The following is a 25867-nucleotide window of genomic DNA, read 5'->3' on the forward strand; positions in this document are numbered from 1 at the left end:
TTCTAGGTACCATTCAGACACCTTTATGGCAAAATGTTACATACTAAAATAGACATATCACGGAGCACATAATATCACCCACCCCATTTAGTTCTCATTTGTATTTGTTGTATATTTCTATAGCCTGTGTAATGTAAATCATACTGTTGTCCTCCCTCCATGCCTCCTGTGCAATTGAAGGCTATCAGTTTTTTATTCGAAGTGTTGTTTAAAATGCTAGCACATTACTAAACGCTGTTTATAATGACGATTAATAAAAAATGTTGACAAAGGTGATTCGAGTAATTTTATTCGAAAAATGAAGTTACAAAAGATGATTATTGTGACATACAAATAAATTTTGAAAGGAGTTTGATATTATATTAATCAATCTTCATTAGTTAGCCTTTTCATAATCCTTAATGTTAAAAATAGCACACAAGTTCAATCTATGTTTTACAATTTTCCTAACAATGAAAAAATATTCTGATCTAATGATTTTATGAAGGAATAAGTCTGTTAGAAAAGCAAAATTGATGTTCCAGAAACGACTTGGAAACTTATAAAAGTTTTACTAATAAATATTAATAGCTCAAACAAATAAAAACAATGAAAACTTATTGAAAGTAAAATAAGTGTTATGTTTAGTTTCCCAATACAAAACATTTATCTACCAAAATCGTAAAAAGTGTAATGATATTATACAAAAGGTTGTGAAAACAAGAATAAAAAGTTTGAGTATGAAGGGAATGCAACAAACGTTATTGTTTTAAATTTGCCTAAAAGAGTTCCTCTCATAGTTTGGATACAACTTAACAATTTATGAACATATCAAAATTGAGCAAGACCATTATCATGTAAGGATATTTTTTTTAAATACAATATTTGCAAACAGCGTCTATTAAAAGCGAGTTGTCACGAATATAATATGTTTATATACATGTCAGATGAAGTAGTCATTATATAATTTCAACTTGTTTCGCTATTATTTTATAATTGCATTTGTCTTTCTTTACACTTACTTTAAACCCAAAATATAAAGCATCATTACGTTCTATCTTCTTCAAAATGCTTACTCTTTCTTTATCGGAACAATCAAGGAAAGTATTATATGAATTTCCTAATATCGCTTTTGCACTTTGATCAAAGATTTTGATCCATGTACGGCTATCAGATGTATCCTTAATTTCTGCATTCAGTTCAACTTTCTTCTCACCTTTTAAATACTCGCCGCATTTTTTGCAGTACTTTTTTCTGCCTTTTGGAATGAGTTTACCATGTGAGGAATCAATACTGCAACTTCTATATACAAATTCGGATTCGCGTTCTTTCTTAAAGGTTAACACTTGAACGTCATTAATTGTAGCTGTGTCCTGGCTGTATGGAAGTTCAAATATTTCTTTGATTGACATTGTTTTGTCTACAAATATATTACGGTTTTCATTCTTAAGAAGTTTTTTCATTTGTTTATCTTCCTGCTTTATCATTTTCGTTGTACCAACAATAGTAAGATGTATTTCCTCCACAAACTCCCCAACTTCTACAAAAGTTGCTTGTACTGAATCACCTCTTTTGTGTTCAAATTTAACGTGACGTGTGTCTTCATCATACCACACATTTAGGACAACCTTTTCTGTGTAGTCTTTCAAAAGTACTTTACGCAAGTGCTTTATTTTTGGCTTCTCTATTTCTGACACAGCAGAAACAATAACCGGATTCAAATGCACCAATTGTTTTATTGGTTTGAATTGTTTAACTTCTTTTATTGTGAAATTTTTCACTGGAGGACTTTTGATGCGATTGATATTTTTCAAAACTTTGATATTTGAATTGGCATATAGGGATAATTCCTTGTGTGCTGGTACTGTGTTTGATTCCTTTACTCTATAGTTTGAAATTCTGTACACATAACCATCGGATATTTTTTCGTTTATCACGTGAGCATGACGCTCAAATGCAACACCCTTAATAAATGTTACTCCATCGGTTAAAATCAAATCTAGACGATATTTTATCACCTCCTTCTGTCGATAAGTGATTAGTGGTGATTTGCTTACAATTTTGAGCAGGGCACTGCTTTCCACTAAACGTTTGGATGCAGTCATTTCCAATATCGAAGAACGTCGATTGGTACATTCGACACCAGCTACCTGTAAAAAAAAAACACGAAATCAAACGATACACATATTTAAAATAGGATATGATGGATACATATGGTATTACAGTTTTCAAATAATCCAGTCTTCGCAATATTTCGAGTGGTAAACTCATCTGGTCTTCACATTATCAAAAAATACTTTTTGCGTTAAAATAGAGGCTATCAAGCGTTGTAAATCCATAGGTATATGTGCATCTTTAACAATGGACACCTTGTTAATTTGTGAACTAGAATGAAAATCATGACACACATTTCATTTGTGTTGATTTTTAATGCTTATTATTGATTCTTGTTAATTATTACTCTCTGCCGTCCGTGACGGTACCCAAATTGCATCTATTTTGACAGTTTTTCACCTATGGCTTTTTTATGATCAAGACAAAAAATACCCTTTGTGTGTTTATTTTGTAGCCGTATCCTTATTTTTTATATAGGTATACCAATTTGATATTGTATCGTTATTGAGTCAAAGAAAACTATCCATTATTCCGTAATTAGGAGTACCCAAATTCCATCCATGCTTATATTCACATCATTAAAAATCGAATTACAGATGTTTTGCTTTATTTTTTTCAAATATTAAGAACAATTTGATATTAGTGCAAGTTCACTATTCATTTTTTTTAAATGGGTGTTTGTAACATTTTTTATCATTTTAAAAGATGACTTTTTGTGAACGTCATTGCGGCGTTTTCGTACATTTTTCTTTTCCAGTGAAAGTTTCATCTGCTGATATAAATTGTGAACGTTTAGTGTATGTTTGAATATTTTCACCTATTTCGTAAGACGTGTATAATGTTAAATAATCCAATTAAAAAATGTTGAGTCTCAAAGAAAACTTGTCTCAGCTGTTTTATGTCCAATAGATGCAATTTGGGTACTCGATGCAACGACTTCGACAACTTAATATTGTTTATAGATCGTGTCTTGCTGGTCGTTATTATCGTCATTTATAAGTTTTCACTCATATTAAAAAATCCTGACATTTTCTGAAACTCAGATCATGTGTTGTTGGTAACTTGCTGTTCAAGAAAAGAGTCATAAGAGACAAAACAAAAGATATAAAGGGTAATAAATTCTATAAAATAATCGTATGACAGTATAGATGTTAAAAGAAAATAGATATAATCTTAACGTTCGGAACAATTTCGACTGTGTGAGATTTCCTCTATTCGTAGTAGTTTTCAATATAATAGATACAACTTTGATTCCCCCTATATTCTAGTTTAAGCCATGACGGCCATGTTGGTTAGGAGGCGGGATCATCGAACGCATTTATCATTCTAGATACCCTAATGAAAGTTTTGTTTTAATTTGGCTTAGAAAATTTAGAGAAGAAGACTTATGTAATAGATAACAGACGATAATGACGACTGACGCCAGTTGAAGAGAAAACCTGACATGGCGCTTTGGACCAGGTGAGCTTGAATAGACAGATCGGTAAAATGTTCACTTAATTTTCTCACTGCTCATGTTTGTGTTGAATTGATACTTTTCCAAAATACAACTTCTTTTTTCTATAATATCGTTTAAAATAAACAAATCCTGCATATACAAAAGAAGTTGTGGTATGATTGTCAATGAGACAACTCTCCACAAGAGACCAAATTACACAGAAATTAACAAATATTGGTTACCGTACGGCCTTCAACAATATAAAGCCCATACCGCATAGTCAGCTTTTTAAGGCCGAAATGTCATTGTAAAACAATTCAAACGAAAAATTTAACAGCCTTTTTTAAATACAAAAAATTAACGAAAAATAAATATGTAACACATAAGCAAACGACAACCACTGAATAACAGGCTTCTGACTTGGGACATGTACATACATACAGATTGTGGCAGTGGTGTAACAGTACAATATACAAACGAACTATAAAAATCAGTCATAAAAGACTTTACTCGTCAGATGGATAAAAATACAAATACTACAATTACAAGTGGACGTGGCAGGGTACTTATACAGCCCAACAACAAAAAGACGCTAAGTACAGATCTGAGAGTACTCGCAGTTTCTGACAGCTAGTTTAAGGTCACTAATAACTAATAAAAAAGATCTTGCATCTATAACTTTTTAAAACACAAAATACTATATTTAACAGTAAATTTCAAACTATATTTTTACATCTTTTATTTTTTCCCTCAAATAAGATTTGATGGTGCATCTTTTTTTTTTAACTATGACTCTCTTAACAAATTTAATAAATTGTCAAACCAGCTCTGAATTTGAGTTGTGATTAAATATCCAACAAAGCATAGTTTCTGACACAGAATGAATGTTGTCTAGTAAGAACTTACAAAATTGAAATTGAACCTTTACATATCATGGTTCAATATTCAATATCTAAAGGTTATAATCTGAATGTCAAAGAACCTCTGATATACATTATTGATGAAATCAAACAAAGTTTGCCTTTGAACCAGTTAAAAATCAATATGCGCCAATTTAAACATGTTAGAAACGGGACCCAAAATCCAAAACTTAATTACACGGTTTTATTCAGTATATAAGAATACCCTATTAATTAAATATTTTTTGAAATCAAAGAATGTTGAAATAAGATCCACGATTTAAACCAAATTTACAACCTAACTGAAAAATATAAATGCATGTTTAGATACAGGCCATAATCAAAACTCTAATTACACAGTTATAATCAGCATATTGAAGAACCCCAATAATGCATTACTTTAGATTTAACCCCATTGAAATTAGTTCAGGGAATTAGCAACTATTTTTTTTAAAAAGTATTGTTTTAGACATTTTTTCTCTCAATTTTTTAGGCTACAATTTCCCGAAATCATTCCCAACCATTTTTGTTCTGGTATAAAACCTTGTGGTTCATTTTCATAAAGATCCATATACGTCTGCTCAAGATGTTGTTCAGAAACCGGAACATGCCAGTTTTTCCCTTCTTGTCACTAATTCATAAACGGTTTAAAAGAATTTATACAGTATCAATCTTCTTCTTTGGTATGAAATCTTGTGTCACAATTTCACAGAGATACGTATACATTTACGCAAATTGTAAGACCTATCTACTGTTGAATTACAGAAATAAAACTGTCAGAAAACCGCTGATTGGAGATAAATTCCACTAAAATGACAAATGTTTTAATATTTGTCAAGTGTCTATCAGAGTTAAATAACATTTCAAAGCAATACTGACCAGCAGAAAAGAAATGCAGAATCTACAATTAACAGAATGGCAATTTTTATACTGGTTTGCCTATTATCTTGAAAACTATTATAGAAAGATGGACACATTTTCATTTTGATTATTGCTGGATACCAAGATTTTGAGTTTGTGTGGTAATTACAATATATCGGTAGAAATGTCAATTATATAGTTCTTGAACATTCTGAATAAATTACTCAATTGCTTGGTCACTGACCAGATTTCCTAGGAGCAATGGATTTTAAATATGTTGTCCTTATTTTATATCTTTATCACTAGGAGTGACAATTGTGACGGCATGTACATGTAACACATACCCTGTATCCTAAACAAAATAGAACAGCCGAGTTCAGTTTTCTTGGCCCTATGTCTTGATAGGATAATTCCTGGCGGAACACGAACAGTGAACAAGTAACAGAAAAATCTTCATATTTTACAGAGAATACAATTTATCCATCATGAATACGACTTTTATCAAATGCAAAGCTTTATATATTAATTGTAAAAAATGTTATTATACAATTTAATGATGATCTCAGTGAAAGTTACATCTGTATGTTTAATGTAATATAATTGATATTTTTCAAGGCCATCTGATTCGAAGATTAAAACCATGGTCACTGTTAATAAATGAAAATTTTGACTTTTTTTTTTTTTTTTTAAAGATGACTAATTTCTTATATCAAGTAAAAATCTTACTTACTATGCTTTTCTCTATCGTGAAATACTCTGCTGAAATGATATGTTCATTGAATTAAATGAGAATAAGTACATGCAAAGCTATAAATTCCAAAAGGTCTTTTAGAGAACATTACAATCTAACAATCTTTCATCTTGCAATAATATAAAAACATTTGACTTTTCTACTTTACACAGGTATTCCCCATTCTAAACTTAAAAAAACAAATTGAAAGATATGGTCCTCGGTTTTATTTTCAGAAAAAAATGGCCAACATAGAAACAAGTATATTGTATAAGGGAAGGATACATCCTGCTTTGTATTAAATCTCTCTGATTCAATCATCAACGTTTCTAAAACTAGCATTGTAAAAATGCTAGATTTGTGGATTGACAATTATTTTACGTTTGGAGAATGTGATTTTCAACAATCAATTATCATTCCCATCAAAACTAGCTGTGCTCCTCATCTCTCCAAATTGTTCATTTATTCATACGAGGCCGATTTCCTACAAGAACTCATTGTGAAGAAAAAAAGAAGGAACAACAATCGAGTACTGTTTATTAGCCTAAATGATTGATTATTTGTATCATTCAAATTACTCTCTTTTTAACAGACAGTCGCTAGTGATTTGATACAAAGTAAATAAAAATCTAATCAAATAAGTTATAGTGTTTGTTTTATGATATGTTGTCGTGGAAATTATATAAAGATAAAGAGATTTGGTATGATTGCCAGTGATGCATCTCTCCACAAAACATCAAAAGTTCAAATGAAGTGGATGTCATAAATCAAAGGCGACTAAACAGATGAGAAAATTTATACCGTATTTTTTTGTTCCGACAATTAAAAAAAATATGAAACAATTCAATTAGAACCGTGAATGTGCCTTTTATAGCTCACTATGCGGTATATGCTTTGTCCATTGTTGAAGGCCGTGAGGTGACCTATAATTGTTAATTTCTGTGTCATGTGGTCTCTTGTTGAGAGTTGTCTCATTTGAAATTTATACCACATCTTCTTTTTTATATGTCTACATAACAATTTTATTCAGTTTGGTTTAAACTTACTGAGAACTAAATAAATATCAAATGATTGAAAAGGGTATTTTTATTAAATCTATATCTTGGAAATGTAGTCAAAATATATTAGCTAGAGGTATAGGGAACATGTTTAACCCCACGCCATATTTGCGCCTGTCCCAGGTAAGGAGCCTTTGGCCTTTTTAAGTCTTGTTTGATTTTTAATTTTTGTTATATATTTCGGAGTTTAGTATGACGTTCACTGTACCAATGAAGAAATGTTGTATCACGGTTGACAAATGAGTTGAAACAGCATTAAAGACATGCGCACTCAAGAAAATTAAAATCGATTTTCAAATAAATAAACTCATCATAGATACCAGGACTAAATTTAGTATATACACCAGACGCGCGTTTCGTCTGCTAAAGACTCATCAGTGACGCTCGAATCCAACAAAGTTTTAAATGCCAAATAAAGAACGAAGTTGAAGAGCATTCAGAACCAAAATTCCTAAAAGTTTTGCCAAATACAGCTTAGTTAATCTACGCCTGAGGTAGAAAAGACTTAGAAATTCAAACAATTCAAAAATTTGTGAACAGTAAATTTATAAATATAACCATATCAATGAATTCATGTCAGCACAAAAACTGTTGACTACTGGGCTTGTGATACCCGCGGGGATAAAAATCTCCACCAGCAGTAGCATCGACCCAGTGGTTGTAAATAAACTCATCATAGATACCAGGACTAAATTTAGTAATACGCCAGACGCGCGTTTCGTCTGCTAAAGACTCATCAGTGACGCTCGAATCCAACAAAGTTTTAAATGCCAAATAAAGTACGAAGTTGCAGAGCATTAAGAACCAAAATTCCTAAAAGTTTTGCCAAATACAGCTAAGTTAATCTATGCCTGAGGTAGAAAAGACTTAGTATTTCAAACAATTCAAAAATTTGTGAACAGTAAATTTATGAATATAACCATATCAATGACAATTCATGTCAGCACAAAAAGTGTTTAATACTGGGCTTGTGATACCCTCGAGGAAATAAATCTCCACCAGCACCTACCATTATTATTATGATCATCATTATCATCCTCATCATCATCATCATCATCATCATCATCCTCAACATCATCATTATCGTCATACTCATCATGATCCTCGTCATTATCATCATCATGATCATCATCAACATCCTCGTCTTCTTTGACGTCGTAGTCATCCTCTTCATGATTGTGATCGTCATCATCATTGTTCTCGCTGTCATCGTCTGCTTCTTCCTCGCTTTCAGTGTTTCCTGGATCGTGGATTCTTGTTGGGTTTTTTTGTGCTCTGCGTTCTAATATTTTTAGTAAACTTTTCTCTGCTTTAAAATGAAAGTAAATTTTTTGAAATATAATATAGCTCATTTCGCTTCTATTTCAGGTAAGGGCGAAGGTTGGTACCTATTAAAACGTTTAAACACGCTGTATTTGTTTGCACCTATCCTAAGTCAGGAACCTGATGGCCATTGGTTGTTGTTTGATGATGTTTTTCGTAAATGTTTCTCGTTTCTCGTTTGTTCTAAAGATTAGACCGTGGGTTGTCCAGTTTGAATGACACTAGTAATTCTTAAAGTCCCTTCATATCTTGCTGTTTGAAGTGAGCCAAGGCTTCGTGTTGAAGATCGTACTTTTACCTATCATGATTTACTTTTTCAAATTGGTCTTGTGTGTATTGTTGTCTCATTATCACTCATACCATGATTGTTTGAAAAATCTTTTTGCTAATCTACTTGCTTCAATTCATACATATTATCTTCTCTTACAATACAAATAAATATGACAAACACACTTGCTAGAGGTGATATAAGATTAATAAATGTCTACAATGTCTCCTTGACAAACTCTAAGTGCGTTGTTGTCAATACAGTTTATCGTTGTTGTACTCATATTGCTCCATTTTATAGATAATCTTGTTGAAGTACTTTTAAGAACAAAGAAAAGTCACAATGATATGCCCAAACTCAATAATAGATACGTCTCAATTCCATGTATTAGATTTTTTATGAACTTTATCGCTATATTACTAGTAAGGATTTTCGTTCAATAAATTATTTGATAGAAAAAAGATTTGCTATTGTGTGGCTTTACCTGAAAAAGGCTTATTGCAAACTGTATAGCACATCCTTATTTTTACAGAGTAGTTGGTAATTTTTTTATCAACATATCGTTATCATAAACGTATATTTTATATACACTCACGGTCCAACAATCTGTAGTTATATGTTGGAATAGCATGGTCATGTTTTACTCGGACTGTTAATGACGGATTTATTTTTGTACATTGATTGTTGGATATGTACTGATTGATATTAAGGCCTTGAAACAAAATATATGTTTATTTCTTCTTGGTTTTAACTATCTATCTTTCAGTAGACTATTTACTCTCCTATCTGTACTTGGTCTCATCTGTGATGTTTTTATTTTTGCTGCTGTTGTATTTTGTAATGATCTATATAGTGAAGCCCCTTTCAACTGATTTTGATAGTTTGATCTTATGTTGTAATGTTACCCCTATGTCTCAGTGGTGTTGCACTAGCAAGCGTGTTTACACTTGCCACATTTGGGTCGTTAACTGTCTCCTATCATACTAATTTGTTGTCTTTCATTGTTTTGTACATTATTCAGGCCGTTAGTTGTCTGGTTAAGATTGTTTTACATGTGTCTTTTCATGGCATTTGATAGCTAACTATGCAAGATTGGTTTACTCATTGTTGAAAAAGCAAAGGGAATATGTTATTTCTATTTTCTACTTCGGCATTTGTTTTCTGCTTAATATTTTTATCGTTTGCAATCATATCACATCTTCTTGTAATTGTTGATTGTTTTATTGAGTTTGAATTCAAAAGCTATTCTCTGTTATATTCACAGATTATGCAAACCAATTTTCTAGTTCATACTTTTTTGTATAGTTTCAACATATGTCAGTATTAACTCAAAGGACTTATTCTATAATTTCAGAGTTAAAAAAAAAAATTTGCATTGTCAAAAGCAATAATTTAAAATAAAGATGACGAATCTTTTATTTTCAATTGGTAATATATTAGGTGCAGAAGTTTTCTTTGAAAAATGAGATTATATCCATTAAAATTACACAGGACAATGATGTGAACAACTACAGTTTTTTGAACGACTTTCTGTCATGTGCAAAACCAGTTTAAAAAAGAAAACTGATGGTAATTTTGTTTATCAATCCGGCTATAAATAAAGTAGATTGTCTTGTCTCGCTTTTATCATTAATTCTTATTCAATTGCTACTTGTACAATGAAAGACAGCTGTATGGGCATGTTGCTTGTGTGTAGCAAGTTGAACAAGGCGAATTAATCAAAGAGCTGAAAGCTCTGAAGAAAAATGACGCCACTGTCTCTAATATTGGGATAGTTTTTATGCAAGTCTTGATTTTCACATACCGTAATTAGTTTAACAATGCAACATGTCTCGTAAGCATATAATTGATATTCGTATATGTGTGTGTGTGAAGTGAAGGTGCCAACTGGCTGGGTTTTTTTTTAAGACAAATGAATAGGTCAAGACTACCTGAATTGTACAAATAAATACCGTATAAAGGCTTCTATATTTCTCACTGGTACATAGGCTGAATCCGGGTCCGTTCGCGCCCATTCACGTTTGCACCAACTCATGTTCGCCCCCTTTCACTTTATCACCCTACATGTTCGCAACTAATCTTAATTGGTTTTGTGTTTAATAACTCTGTAAGCAAGTGTTTTCTTATAAGTATAATTGTTGTCATTGTCTCAAAATAAAGTGAGACAGCATTTTTTTTTTGTGTTGAATAAATCTTAATCATGTTTTGGATAGCGTATTGTTAAAGATAATAATAATCCTTTCTAAATAAAGTGGTATTTTGTCAACGTTTTATTTAGCGTTGAATAACTCTTAATCATGTTTTGGTTAGTGTATTGCTATACTTTGTTTCATTGACCTCTTTCATAATGAAGTGAGATTCTGACTATTTTTTTTCTGTGTGTTGAATAAATTTTATCATGTTTTGGTTATAATAGTGGATTGCTATATTTGGTTCCTATATTTTATTGTTTCGTTGTTTCAGATCAAAGGGCTTAAAAACAATTATCTTTTGTGTTTTTCCTTTAAAATCTTCAATGTTTTACTCATACCAAGCTAAAAATACATTCAGTATTTACACCAAAGCAATTTAAAACAACAATCATGATTTTCCAATTATTCAACTTGAATTTGAATTAAAATTGGGTGCGAATGAGTAGAGTGCGAATGGACCTTTGGTGTGAACGTGCGAGGTGCGAAAGTGTATTGGGCGCAAACAGACCTGATACCACATAGTCTGAACCCCCTTCTCCCACAAAATATGATGTAAATTAAAAACAAATTGTTCAGAGAATAATTGAAGTCTTTCCACTAGAAAAGATCTATTTTTATATTGAAATATGAAAAATCAGTTTAAAATGTTAGTTCCTATGGCTTTATGACGTCATATTAACCTATGACCTTGACCTCAATTTCAAGGTCACAAACCATGGACCTTGAATCAAAATATCCTAGGTCTTTAATATGTTTGGTTAATGAGAACTACCACTTGACGCGTAATTTTAAATGTAAGATGGACAAAAACTCCCTTTTATTGTATGCGCAGCCTTTCAACCAAAATATACAAGTAAGGACATGTCGCAACTAATAATTTATGAAAAATTATTTGTCAAAATGTCATACAGTATTTGAAAAGAAGTGAAAATAAGCCAAAATCAAAATTTATAATATGACCTTGACCTTTGACATTGACCTCATTTTCATTTTTAGTACCAATGACCTCATGAAGACCCTAGGTCTCTATCAGTTATGGTTTACCAGTTGAAAATGCATATCGCTTGAATCAAATGAAAAAGGGGGAATAACTCTCATATGGAGTCCCCATAGAGCTATGGTTCAAACGAATATTCTTATCCTAAATATGTAACGAGCAATTTGGTAAAATAAAATCTTTTACGGTTACGAAGGAGAGGTGGCCACAAGAAAAACAGTGTTTGGGGAGATAACTCTTACAACGTAATGTATTTTGTTATAATTACATTTGATATATGTTTCATTATAATACTTTATTCTGATTGGCTAACTGCACATCACATGTTATTCCTCAAGCAATTGCATCACTCAATAAAACTTTTCATTCATGATAACACGTGGTCCCACAATAAAGTGCACAGATGAATTGAATAAAAAAGTTATAAAATTCGTGTTTTCATGATCCTAGCTAAAAAAAGTAATTATAAGTATTGAATGTTTCTTTTTGTAACCTCATAGGGTTGCAAAAGCGTTGACCGTGTGCACATTTTTAGAATGAAGCGCTTATGCGCTTCATACAAAAAGTACTTCGGTCAACGCTTTTACACCTCAATGAATTTACAAAAAAAAGCATTCAATACTTATATGCAGTTGTAAATTTTTAAAGCAAAAAGAGTTAATACTAACTTTCACTTTTTTGGATGTTCATGTACATTTTGAATGTATTTATTTTTCTCAACTACATGAATTTTTTGGTGTATTTTTAATGATATATATGAGTAGTCCAAATAATTATTACGTCTGGCAAGGCTTTTTAAATTTTATTCTGGGACACCTTCCTATGACCACAAGGCTATGTTAATTTTTTTCTGGGACGCCTTCTTAGGAAGCCTTCCTACGAACGTCTTAGGAAGGCATCCCAGAAAAAAATAAAATAACCTTATTGGATATTTTTATGCATTATTTAACCAGTTGAGTCTTTTACAGGATTGTTTGTTTAATGCTGTTTAAACATTACTGAAAAAAAAAACACCTTAAATTTGCTAATTATTTGGCATGAAAGTTTGATTTATTGAAAGGGACTCATAGTTTTCCATTTAATTTTAATAATTGTCTAATGGTTAAAACAATAGCTTCGTTGTTTACTTTTATACACAACAACATATTCACTTTGGTCTCGTTGTTTACCTAATATTCACTATGTACTTGGTAACAGTTATTAATTAATTGAATAGAAAATATTATAATAAATATTATTGGAAGCCGAATTGACGTCAAATAGGTGCCGATTTGACTAGATGCCAATTAAACCAGGTGCCGACTTGACTTGTACGTTTCAATTCCTCTGCGATCGTTTGCGGTATTTTCTTGAGAAAACCTATTTTCCATCATCAAAGAGAAGAAGAAACTGCTTGAAATGATTCCCGAACGCTTCGTGATTGTTAAAATAAGTTTAATTCACTCAAAAAACAGGAAGTTTCAAAAGCACGTGTAAAAGAAGAAATTACCCGGTGAGAGTGGAAATCCGTACATAACATATATCACTATAGAACGACTTTTAAAGCAAAACAGTTTCATCCTTTTGTAAAACAGTCTTTAATATACCTATCACATTAATGTTTGAAGGGTCTTAAGCTTATTCAAACCATATAAGTCGGTATGAAACACCAAAACGGAATGATAATAACCGATTACGTTTTGTAGTTTACAAAATTCTGGACTGGTTCCTGTCAAACTACAACACTTTCTTCGACTGTAGTGGAATACAAACAGAAACCAGTTAGTTTGTAAACTGGTTCCTGGCTGATTACTACACAATGCTCATGCATAATGATAACACAAGCACATTCCTCCAGTTTGTATTGAAATTAGTAAATACGAAACCAAGCGCGGTAGGCAGAGAAATCAGGTCGGCAGTTATGGAACAATGACTGCGTCATTTTCCAAAAACGGTAATTTGCAAATGATAAATGATCTGACGTGAATCCCTGTATGAGTCGTTAGTACCAAGAGAAGGACAATTATTGCTGTGCATATTATATTTATAAAATGCAGTTCAATGGGACAGAGCATAAAGAGAAATCTTGAATATTTAAGGCAAACTTATATGTTAACTTAAATCCATCTTTTTAATGGAATCGTAGCAGCACAGTGAAATGACTCACATTTCTGATCACAGTTCGAGTAGCAAAACATATATTTTGTCGTTGTCTACGTACTACAGAGACAAAAAGTTGCATTCAGAGTACCGAAGTACATTCAATTGTTTGAATTATGCATATGGAAGGAACTTGTTGAGAGTCGAATAATAATAACTGGCATTTAAACACTTAATTGATGTTGTAACCCTACCATTTACTTGTTTGTCACCAATCTGCTCTTCATTCACTTCTCCGTCTGACGAATTATATTTATCCTGACATTGGGTTTCGCGTTGTTCCTCATTATTTTGAATATTGTTTTCAACATATCTATACTCATACTTTTCACGAATGTCTGAAAACAAGATAAGCTCACTCATTTAAACGATAATAACCAATGTTATGTCAAGTTTGATACTTTTTCGTAATCAAATGTTTAAGGTGGTACCCAACACTTTCACTAAAATTGATTTGGCTCGTTTAATTTTCATAAAATGTTGTCAAAGTATTTACTTTGACCCTTTAACAAAAATTTCAAAATTTCAAAAATTTTGAACCAACCGTTTTGTCAGAAAAATTACACTGGTTATATAGCAGTTTGACAAATACCAATTTTGAGCATTGAGAAGCTTAATATTCCATTTACAACACAACGTAATTAAAACGTTTAGCTGACTTTACAGAGTTATCTCCCTGTGGTGTTATGTACCACCTTAAACCAATGTGTAGTTAAAGACAACAAGATAAAGACTAAGAATGAAGTCATTAATAATACGAAAAATAAGTATAAACAAAATCATTTAGTAAAATAATACTTTTAATATCTGACTATGCTGTATGGGCTGTGCTCATTGTTGAGGGATGTACGGTGATCTATAATTGTTAATTTCTGTGTCATTTTGGTCTCTTGTGGAGAGTTATCTCATGGGCATTCATACCACATCTTCTTTTTTATATAAGCGGATTATTTTTGTTGGTAACATAGTGCATGGTCGACCCAATCAATGTATTTATAAATTATACTTATTGTTTCATTTCACTGTAAGTGTATGTTCATATAGACTGAAATTGAGGAATCAAAGGTCTCAAAATCGCGTCCTTTTTATTAAAGAAATGACTGTAATATATTTTCTGTCTATGAAGAAATAACATCCAAAATGTGGTGCATACTTAATAATTTTTAATGTTATTACGAATAGACAGAAACAAATATTTCTGTCGTTTCTTATAATTTTATTCTAAATTCTTTTTTAAACTGGAGTAAAACCATGAAAAAAACGTTGATGACTTCACGGTCACATGACATAATTATTTCTATGAGCTGATAAACAAAACAACTTCAGCCAATAAGAAAACGATAACATCCAAAATTAAATTATATCTTTTTGAATTTTTATAGTTTGAATTGTAAAAAACATACTATGACAGCGAATTAAAATATACCAAAGTTATAAACAAAAGCAACAATGGTATAACGCTGTTCAAAATAGATTGAGAGAACAAATCCGGAATTACAAACTAAAACCGAAGGAAACACATCAACTATAAGAGGAAAGCAACGGAACAACAGAAACACTGAAGTGTCACAAAAAACAAAAGACAATGCAATATACATAAAAACGAACTATTAGATAACAACTGCATTATTCCTTACTTTAGAATGGACGTTTTACACAAAGTTAAGGGTTGAACATGGTTTTGCGGCTAGCCAAAACTCGTGCTTTATGCCAATATCAAATATTCGAAGTACAGTACTGTTTGACTTTCTCAGCAGCAGATTATGTTTGTGCAGCAATTTATTAGCATTATTCAAATAGTATTAATAAATTATTATCTTACATTTAATTACTTGTATATATGTGTTTTGTCAACCGTGTAACTTGCATCACAGAGTAAAGTGGTCTATCTAAAATTAAGTATTTAAAGTCTCTCGTATAATGCTGAGTGGTCTGTTTCGTAACTCTTTATCTTGTTATTCGACAGAAAACAGAAGAGGAGTTGAATTGCGTTACTGTGCCGTTTTTGAATCTCGTCCCTCGTTGTGTTTTGAAGATTGAAAGTTAAATCAGTAAAAAAATATCGATTAAATTTGAAAAGAAAACCCTTAGTCTTTCGAATAATTTTTCCAATTTGATAACATATTTTTACCCAGTCATTTTATATATCAATGATAATTCATGTTACCTTATTAATAGAATACTATGATAAAAATACCATAGGTGAATAAATGGTTTAAAATATATCAGGGATGGTGTTCTCGAAAATATCTTAGTATTAGGACGTGTCCTAAGATATATCTTATGACACGTCTTTGTCCTTAGTCGTGTTCTCAAAGCTCTTTTAAGTTTGGATATATAGCATTGTTCGTCCTAAGTTTATCATATGACACATAATTAGGTGTCTGAAGACCATCCTATCTTTATCCTAACTTAATATCGTTTGGATTTCCCTTTTTGCACATTATGTTACGCGAAAATGAAAATGAAATGATAGTAGTTATCAAAGGTACCAGGATTATAACTTTTAATACGCCTGACGCGCGTTTCGTCTACGTAAGACTTATCAGTGACGCTCAGATCAAAACAGTTAAAAAGCCAAACATGTATAAAGTTGAAGAGCATTGAGGACCCAAATTTCCAAAAAGTTGTGCCAAATGCTATGTACGGCGAAGGTAATATATATAGATTAGAAAATCATTAGTTTTTCGAAAAATTCTACGTTTTGTAAACAGAAGATTTATTAAAATTACCATATAATTGATATTAATGTCAAAATCGAAGAGCTGACTGGTGATACCCTCAGGGACGAAACGTTAACGATTATAATTTTAATACGCCAGACGTGCGATTAAACGCACCATCGGTTGTTAGCTGGTATTTAAAGAAAGTGTGCTTGATTTTAAACTCTGAACTTCGTGTTTCACGACACGATGACACTACAAATTCAGTTCTCATTTTAGTTTAAAGTATAATTCTTTTTTATATACTTTCATAATCATGATTATTACAATTGAAATCTTGCATTTAATTCTATAATTGCAATTATAAAAAAAACAATGTTTTATCAAAAAAAATCTTTTACGATTCAAAATATTGCACTTATGATATGATTATGTCGTCCCTACATAAGATGCGTCTAAGATAGCTTCGGGACACAACTTAAAAGTGTCCTAAGATGATCCTACGTTCATCCGAAATTGGTATTAGGATATGTCTTACGACGAATCTAAGAGTACTTCCGAGAACACAACCCCTGGTTAACAAATGGTAAAACCAAGATTTGACACAAGGTTTTTTTCCCCATTTTCATATTTTTAAACCTCTGTAGTGTTTGATTTTTAAAATTGTTTTACTAAGAGCTCTCTAATCAAGTTTTGTGTCGACAAATCAACCATGAAACGTATTATATAAACAACTATAAAAGCAGGTTTATTCCACCATTTTCTACATAAGAAAATGTTTGTAACATGTTAGGAATATTACATTTGTTTGAAGTGTTTAATTATTCGATTTTGCCATTTGTTTAAGGATTTTTTTTGGTATTTTTGCTATCTTACTCTTGTGATCAGCCTTTGATCTATTGTCAGTTCACAAAGTACAGAATCGCCTCCATATAGCCTTTTTGTGTTAATACGGCGTAAAGCAAACAACAATCAATCAATCAAAGACCGGAATGGGTTTTACATAGTGGTCCTGAATTTGGACATCAGTTAAAGTTGGTCATAAAACTAGGACTATACGAGAGGTGTCTTATAATGGTCTTGGGATAGTCATACAAGAGGGGCGAAAGATACGAGAGGGACAGTCAAACTCATAGATCGAAAATTACCCGATAAAGCCATGGCTGAAAAGGAAAAAAGACAAACAGACAAATAAAAATAAAAATACACAACATAAAAAACTAAGGTCTAAGCATCACAAACCCCACCAAAAAACTAGGGGTGATCTCAGGTACTCTGGAATGGTATGAAGATCCTGCTCCGAAGTGTATTTATATAAATTTCACACATTTTTTTAAAATAACTTTGCAAGTTATCTAATTCCTTTTCAATTATATATTATCCTTTTCCTCCTCAAAGCTTAATCTTTATTGGTTGACGGATTATCATGAACAATAAACATTCGAAGTATCGATATCAAGAGTTAACGATTACATCCTTTATTCTTAATATAAACGATACAGTGACAAATTTAATTTAACTCAAAAGAAAATTATATAATGCTTTTTCTTTTTTTCAGTTTTGTATTAAAAGTTCATATTTATATTGTTAAATTATTAATAGATTATTCATATAAATTGCACTATTTTTATATTAATTTGGCAAACTTATTAATAATCAATACGCTTGATAATCAAAAACAATGCGACATGTTTATGATATCTTGCTAAGATACCGCCTAAAGATGGTCCTAGGATAGCCATAAGAGAATCATAAGACATGTACCTAAATATATCTTATAAGATGTATTATGATAGCTTCCTGAAACCGGTCCCAGAATCTCATTTCGTGAACATTTCAGTGTAAAAATTCAATTAAGAACTACTGTTACGAATAAACTCATCATATATACCAGAAATAAATTCAATATATACGCCAGACGTGCGTTTCGTCTTCAAAAGACTCATCAGTGACGCTCGAAAAATTAAAATTTAAAAAAAACAAAAAAAACAAGGCCAAATAAAGAACGAAGTTGAAGAGGACCAAAATTCTTAAAAGTTTTGCCAAATACAGCTAAGGTAATCTATGCCTGAGGTCGAAAAGCCTTAGTATTTCAAAAACTTAAAAATTTCTATATACATTTAATTTATAAATATAATCATATCAAAGATAATTTATGTCAGAATGTAACCATCCGTTTTTTTTCTTTGACTGATTTCTTTTTAATTTAAGCTTATTTGTATAATGTTGTGTGCAATTTTGGTTTGGTTTTGAATTTTTTACTCTATACCATTATAATTGTATTTGTTAAATTGAAATAAGTCTATAAAAATAAGTCTTATCATAATCATACCTAGTTTTTGACATAAATCATTCCTGCCATTAAAACATAGCGCATCTTTCAGGCGCTGTATCATATAGTTTTCATCTTTATCTTTAAACTTTCTCAGCCATTCTACAAAAGCCTTAAAAGCAGTTCGTCTGACAGATGATTTATGGTCATGTTCAATCCTTTCAATCTCATCATTTTCCATCCCAAGATTGATTAATATAGGATGGTAGTTACTTGCAATATGGCTTGCCAACTCATCTAGATACGATTGCGTTAATACAACTGTAATATAGGGCATTTAAAATAAATGCATCTAAGAATTGCAAATATAATCCCTAAAGTATTATCCGAACAATTCAAATGAAAAATTACATAACTTACGATGTGAGATGTATCATTTTAATTCATATCATTCTGTAATATGTGAACCTGTGTGATACAATTTTTGATTCACTCAAAGGGTCTTTGCATTGGAAATAATTATATATAAACACGTTTTATGCTGATATGATACTAAACCGTGATAGGAGGGTTTGTGCTTGATTTTCATCTGATGAAGAAAAGACATAATCTTTCAATCATTTGAAATAAGATCTTCAGCTGGTATGTCAGTAACTGCTGTTTGTAGTAGTCGTTAATGTATGAATCACTATCAATTTTCATCGGACTCAGACTTTTTATAAGTGAGTTTTACAGTGCGTATTGTCGAATATCTGTTTTTTTCTTCATTACTGGCATAACTGAAGGTTGTTTTAGGGAGGGTTGTCTTGGTGTTTAGTATGACGTCCATTATCACTGAACTAGTACACGCTTTTGTTTTGACGCAAGCTTATGCACGCATCTGTATGTAGAATTGTGTTGTTGTTTTCTGCTCTATAGTCTGGGTTTTGTCTTTTTGACACATTCGCCATTTTCATTCTCAATTATAATTTCAACAACTCTGCACGGACATATTTGTTTGGACACTGAATTATCTGTAAATGAGGAGATTTGCAGTAGATGCTAGTGGGTCCAGTAACCATCAGAAAACATATGACGAAATACCAAATCTGAGTAAGGGAGTGTGTATCTATTGTGCCTCGACGTGGTATAAAACAGAATTATATACTGGGTTTTATATTTGTTCAAAACAGACCACAATATAGCTTTCAGTAAATTAAACTTATTTTATCATAAATACAAAACGTATGATTGAATTGTCATAGTTCAGTACAAATCATCAATTAGCCATCCAAGGTCAAATATTGTCAATCAAATGTATCATATTAGCAATCTGAGGACACGAATTAGCCATTTAAGATAACATTTGTATAATCCAAGATAACGAGGAAAACACATCATTTATAAGAGGAAAACAACGAAATATATTTAGGTTTAGCGTGTTTGCAGCACGTGTTGGAAATTCTTTGGTTAATTTCCGACGATTATGTAGTTTATGCTCCAGTTGTTGCACAATTTTATTTGTAACCGTTTGAAACCGGTGATAAAACGTATTACTAATATATAGAAAGGCTCGCCCTATAATCTGGAAAGCGAGACTGTAAATATTGAAACTTTTTTAATTCAACTTAAACTAGTGTCTGGTTGTACATTTAAATCCATCTTGGATATATCTGTACATAAATATTAAAGCAAAACAAACAATCAACGATGATCAATATTTTTTTTATTTGAATAATAACGATCTGCTTTTGATAGATACATACATTTTCCTATGTGCATATCTGCAATTATGCATTGTACGAAGTTTTAACATTATCATATTTGCTACGAAAATTTACACGTGATGCTTTTTGTATTTGATTCTGTTTTTAGTTTAGAATTAAATTCTAGATCTTTATCATTTACTATATTTTTCTCCCGGTTCGCAGAACGGAATTATAGCACGATAGTGTGCAACGGGTTTGCATTGCTTAATCCTTGATGTGTTCTTTGCATTCATGTGTTTGTTTTTGTCCATCCATGATTTTCGTTTCGGATTAGTCCCTGGTGGTTCTAATTTATATAATAGGATCAACGAAAACTCTGGGGTCATGGTTAAGCAATTAAAAAAAACATTTTTGTAATACAAAAGAGACGCTTTATGACAATTATTGTCTATTCAGCGATTCTCGAGGTCAAATAAATAAGTATTCAAAATATTATGCAAATGTTGAAAACGGAATACAAATGCAGTGCTAACAATGAATTTTCGGTTAAAAACTTTTAAATAGAGATCTTAGTAAGAACAAGTATACATCTGAACCAGTTTAAGTACACCTTTCTTGGGAACTCGACGTAAGTGAATCAACACAAGATTGGTTTGAATGTGAGGGAAGTGTGCTTTGTTTGTAAAGGTTAATTTCTAATCTTTTTTTAGGCAATAATCAAATGTACAACATAGATAACAAAATTCTCTGTAATATAAGCTATGGGTATCTCTTTTAAATTATTAGCTTAATTTGCAACAAAATCTATATTGTCTTTAAAAAGTTATCACACATTTAATATTTCTATGAACGACATTATCGCATCGTTATATACAAAACGACAACATCTATTCAATATACGGTTTTGATATTATTGCACTTAATAAATTGTACTTTAAACAGACCTACAAAATGATTCATTTACTTTTAACTGGTGCCAAAAACTAAATGAAGCAGATGCAATGTCAGTCAGGTATTTTTAAGTATCTGTTTTAACCATACAATAATCAAATTATTTTTTCCAAACTTTATTTATTTTGATACGGGTTGAACACTTAAATCTTAATCTTAAAAGTTGAAACATATAAATTCTGAATACTCACTGTATGGTTCTACAGCCAGTTTCCTCTTTTTGGGTTTGCTCGCCATTCTGAAAGCGGGAATTCATCTTAAGAATGTTGGACAGTGCAATAGATTACAATTACAAATACCAACAATTGATTTCTGTGGGGAAATTGACGTTCAAAAAGCAACAAGCACAACATGATCCATGTTTTCCATATGTGATTTAAAGGATGCCTTTTTTCATGTAAAACTATCAATTAAAAACATGCATAGTTCAGAGAGCAAAATTTACTTGGCAAAGAAAATCAAAAGACGGCAAAAACATGTTGATCGACTACTGTAGTCTCCTGACATTAGAAAGTGGTATGCTATTTTTTTTAAATGAACCTTTGATAATTCAAAACTGATCTTTTCTTTTCTGTTAAACTGTTTTTCCTTTTTTCAGGTTATAGATTTCATTAAAATCTTGCTCAATTATTTCCATAAATAAAGGCAATAGTAGTATACCGCTATTCGAAATGCATCAATCGATTGAGAAAAAACAAATCCGGGTTAATAACTTAAACTGAATGAAATACATTGAGTATAAAATGGGGATCTACGGCTCATCAAACTAGTGAATAAATCCGAGTAAATACGAGCAATTAAGACAATTATTCACAAGTTAATTGAAGACGTAGATGTTTGCAGCTGTCATTCAATTACTAGTATATAGCAAGCTTCAACAGGGAAACTAGTTACATATATTTTTTCGAGATTTGCTACAAAATACAACTAATACGAAACCTCATGTAGCGCATCTGATACGTCATACTTCTGATTCATCAAAGTGATCTTTATACGTCACTCAAGTTTGGACATATTTCAACAGCATACTTTTAAATCATATTGCGTTTACATCATTGTCATTCAATCATTAACGATAAATTAAAGTTATTGCAAATTTGATCCTTATGTAATATTTAGAATCGTGTTTAATGTATGGTAAGTGGATCTAAGTTTTAGACATTTATTATAACATACTTTTGTGATGAAATATGACGAACGATACAGTTCTTACATTTACAAAGTATTATCTAAAATGCAATAATGAAATTCAAGATTTCACTCATAAGATAAGGAAGCACCCTTTTACAAACAGAGGTGACGTGTTTGTAACTATCTCAAAACATTGCAAGCAAAAAGTTGTCACACTTTCTGTTTTTGAGACGGGGTCACTCTTCGTTTTGTAAGTGATAGAAATCAAGATACCTTTTTTAATAGGGAACATACGACTTTTAGACAAATTTTTATCAATATTTGCTATCTGTATCGAGACATCATATTTCATATACTTGTACGTAGAAACAAAGTATGGGTACGAAATGAATAAATCACTTTTACAAATTTAACTTCAAAACTGTTTGCGGATTATACTTTACTGATTTCTGTTAGAACTCCGTCTGTTAGTGTGCCAGTGAAATGTAGTTTACCTGTAAAAATACAAGTTTTAATCATGAGAGAATATATTTAAGACTATAAAGATGTACATATACTTTAATTAACTCTAATGTAAAAATGGGGAAGTTTATATATAAAACTCGAAAAAAAGTATAGGCTCGGCTTAACATTGATTTAGACTTCAATTAATATGTACAATGATATTTGGTTTTCGTTAATTTTTTGTTCATCAATAAGGCCGTTAATATTCTATGAATTTATTTAAATTGTCTTTTCAGGGCCTTTTATAGACGACTATGCGGAAGTCAAGGAATAAGAGAAAAAACGTTATATATGTTTTTCTATTTTTTCATATAATGGTGAAGGATGGTTCCTATTAAAACGTTTAAACCCGCTGCAATTGATTGCACCTGTTCTATTTCAGAAATCTGATGTTCAGTAGTTGTCGTTTGTTGAAGCGATTAATCAATAATTCTTGTTGTTCGTATTTTATATAGATTAGACCGTTGGTTTTCCTGTTTAAATAGTTTTACACTAGTAATGTTTGGGCCCTTTATAGTTTGTTGTTCAGTGTGAGCCAAGAAAAGGATTAAAGACCGTACTTTGATCTATAATGCTTTACTTTTGTAAATTGTGATTTGGATGGAGAGCTGCCTCATTAGCACTCATCCCACATCTTCTTATATCTATTTATATAAGAAACTGTTTTGGGCACTATTTTTTGTTAACAGTGGCTATCCGTGTCTATTGGCCTTTTTCTTTCGAAGGTACTACTTATTGATATAAAAACTAATTGGTTCTTGTCTCTTTTACTAATGGCTTTAGACAATTAAAGAGTAACAATTGTCTATCTTTTGATTCTTGAAACCTTTATTTTTTTTCCAGTTTTCGTTTTACAATTGGTGAAACACTGTTTTAAGTCGTATGAGACAAAATATACCGAAGGAAATTCGCTTATCACTTTTAAATAAACAAGCTAATATATCTTGATAGGGAATTAGTAAAGGAACAAAAAGGGCCAGAAAAAAATACTGGTTCGTGTGCTTGTTTTCGATATAATAGCCATTGAAATTCTGGCGAGAAAATGTTCTCTCTTCGATTTTTCATATATTTTTCATTGACAATTTTACGTTCTCATAATCTATTAACTAATATCTTTCTTCAGCTTATCATCTGGTTTTTTGACTTGTAAGTTTGAAATTTTCCCCTTGTATCTTGTGCGTCTTTTTTATGCCAATAGGTTTGATACTCCATAGAAGGAAAAGTATATGATTATAGAGTTCTCATCACAGCAACTTGTCAGTTGATCAGAAAGGCGGGAAATCAAATTCCATATGACAAATAGGTGTTTTCGGTTAAAACGGACAAAAAAACATGTAAGCCTTGGCATACATGCAGGTCATCTTCTAGGACATTGAATTGGCAGTCTACGCTTCAAAAAAATATTTTAAAACAAGACATTATTTGGAAACAAAACATAAAACCAGTCTCTTACATCGGTATAATCCTATTTTGCTGATTTTTATACCGAAGAGAACTAGTAAGCATCAAAATATTACAAACAAGTATACTTAATGTATTTAAATGTTTAGATTATAACTGAACAGGTATAAAACAAAATTAAGTGTTTTACAAACAATTTTAGTATTTTTCTTACAAAACTGGCTTACCTCTCTGTTCTCTGCTCCTGGAAAGATATTATCATACTGTTTTACAACAATGTGTAATAATTTATGTGAATTTTTACTGAAAATTCCAAGATAACAAAATATTATTTTTAGATCCTATTAAACCGATGATTAAAAATAGATATTAGTTTTCCACATGACAAGAAAACAAGGAAATAACACAGGTTGAAATCGATGATGAGCCATAACCGGTAATAAAGTTTTACACAGTAGCCCAATCGTAAAAATATGTTATGTTTGCCGACGTGTGTATGATATGCATAACTTAATTTAAAAACCAAGCATAAATCTATATAGTCGTTACTCTTAATAATGGCAATACATGAAAGTTTGAAATGAAATATATTTTCTTTGAACAAAAAAAATCAGATACTTTTACCAGCAACACAGACAACCATATATTATGGAACGCCATGACTGTCTTCTGATGTTGATTGTTTAATATGTTCGGTGCTTTATGCATTATGTTCAGTAGTATGTATATTGTGTTCAGTGATATCTATTGTGTTCAGTAGATATCCTATTTTGTTCAGTAGTTATTACATTATGTTCAGTAGTTATTACATTATGTTTAGTAGTTTTTACATTATATTCGGTGCTTTGGTTATTATGTTCAGTAGTTTCATTATTATATGCAGAGGTATTTAAATTATGTTCGGTACTTCTGACGTTATATTCAGTACGTTTTTCATTATGTTCAGTACTTTCGACATTATGTTCAGTAGATTCAATATTATTTGCAGTACATTATGTAATACCTTCAGTACTCCCGCTTTCTTTATATTCAGTAGATTATGCATTATGTTCAGTAAAAGCATTGGTATTATATTCGGTTCGTTCAACTTTATGTTCAGTGGTTTTATCATTATGATGATGTAGTAAAAGTCGGGAAGTCAATAACGGAAATTGTCGGAAAAAAACGAACGCGAATATTTTTGACGGACGTTTTATTCATGAACACCTTTACGTAATTGAATTAAAATGGAAGAAATGGAAGCAGTTTTAAATCGGTG

General features: G+C 31.2%; 1 protein-coding gene across 4 annotated transcripts in view; it reads right to left on the bottom strand.

Moving 5' to 3' along the window:
* Positions 1 to 272: 272 nt before the first annotated feature.
* Positions 273 to 25867, bottom strand: part of LOC139504533 (uncharacterized membrane protein-like) — a 41023-nt gene continuing 15428 nt past the window's right edge. Inside the window, exons 2-9 of one of the 4 annotated variants that reach the window (XM_071294640.1) lie at positions 24837 to 24853; positions 23148 to 23198; positions 21765 to 21811; positions 18995 to 19255; positions 14194 to 14337; positions 8090 to 8389; positions 6023 to 6048; positions 273 to 2129 (exon numbers count right to left, since the gene is read on the bottom strand). In XM_071294640.1, coding sequence (XP_071150741.1) covers positions 939 to 2129; positions 6023 to 6048; positions 8090 to 8389; positions 14194 to 14337; positions 18995 to 19255; positions 21765 to 21810 — 1968 coding nt within the window. In that variant the 5' untranslated portion in view covers position 21811; positions 23148 to 23198; positions 24837 to 24853 and the 3' untranslated portion in view covers positions 273 to 938. Of the gene's footprint in view, positions 2130 to 6022; positions 6052 to 8089; positions 8390 to 14193; positions 14338 to 18994; positions 19256 to 21764; positions 21812 to 23103; positions 23242 to 24836; positions 24854 to 25867 lie in introns of all 4 variants that reach the window. The other 3 variants (XM_071294639.1, XM_071294641.1, XM_071294642.1) reach the window with 3 other exon arrangements.

Source organism: Mytilus edulis, chromosome 14 (genome assembly GCF_963676685.1).
Source record: "Mytilus edulis chromosome 14, xbMytEdul2.2, whole genome shotgun sequence".
Lineage (NCBI taxonomy): Eukaryota > Metazoa > Mollusca > Bivalvia > Mytilida > Mytilidae > Mytilus > Mytilus edulis.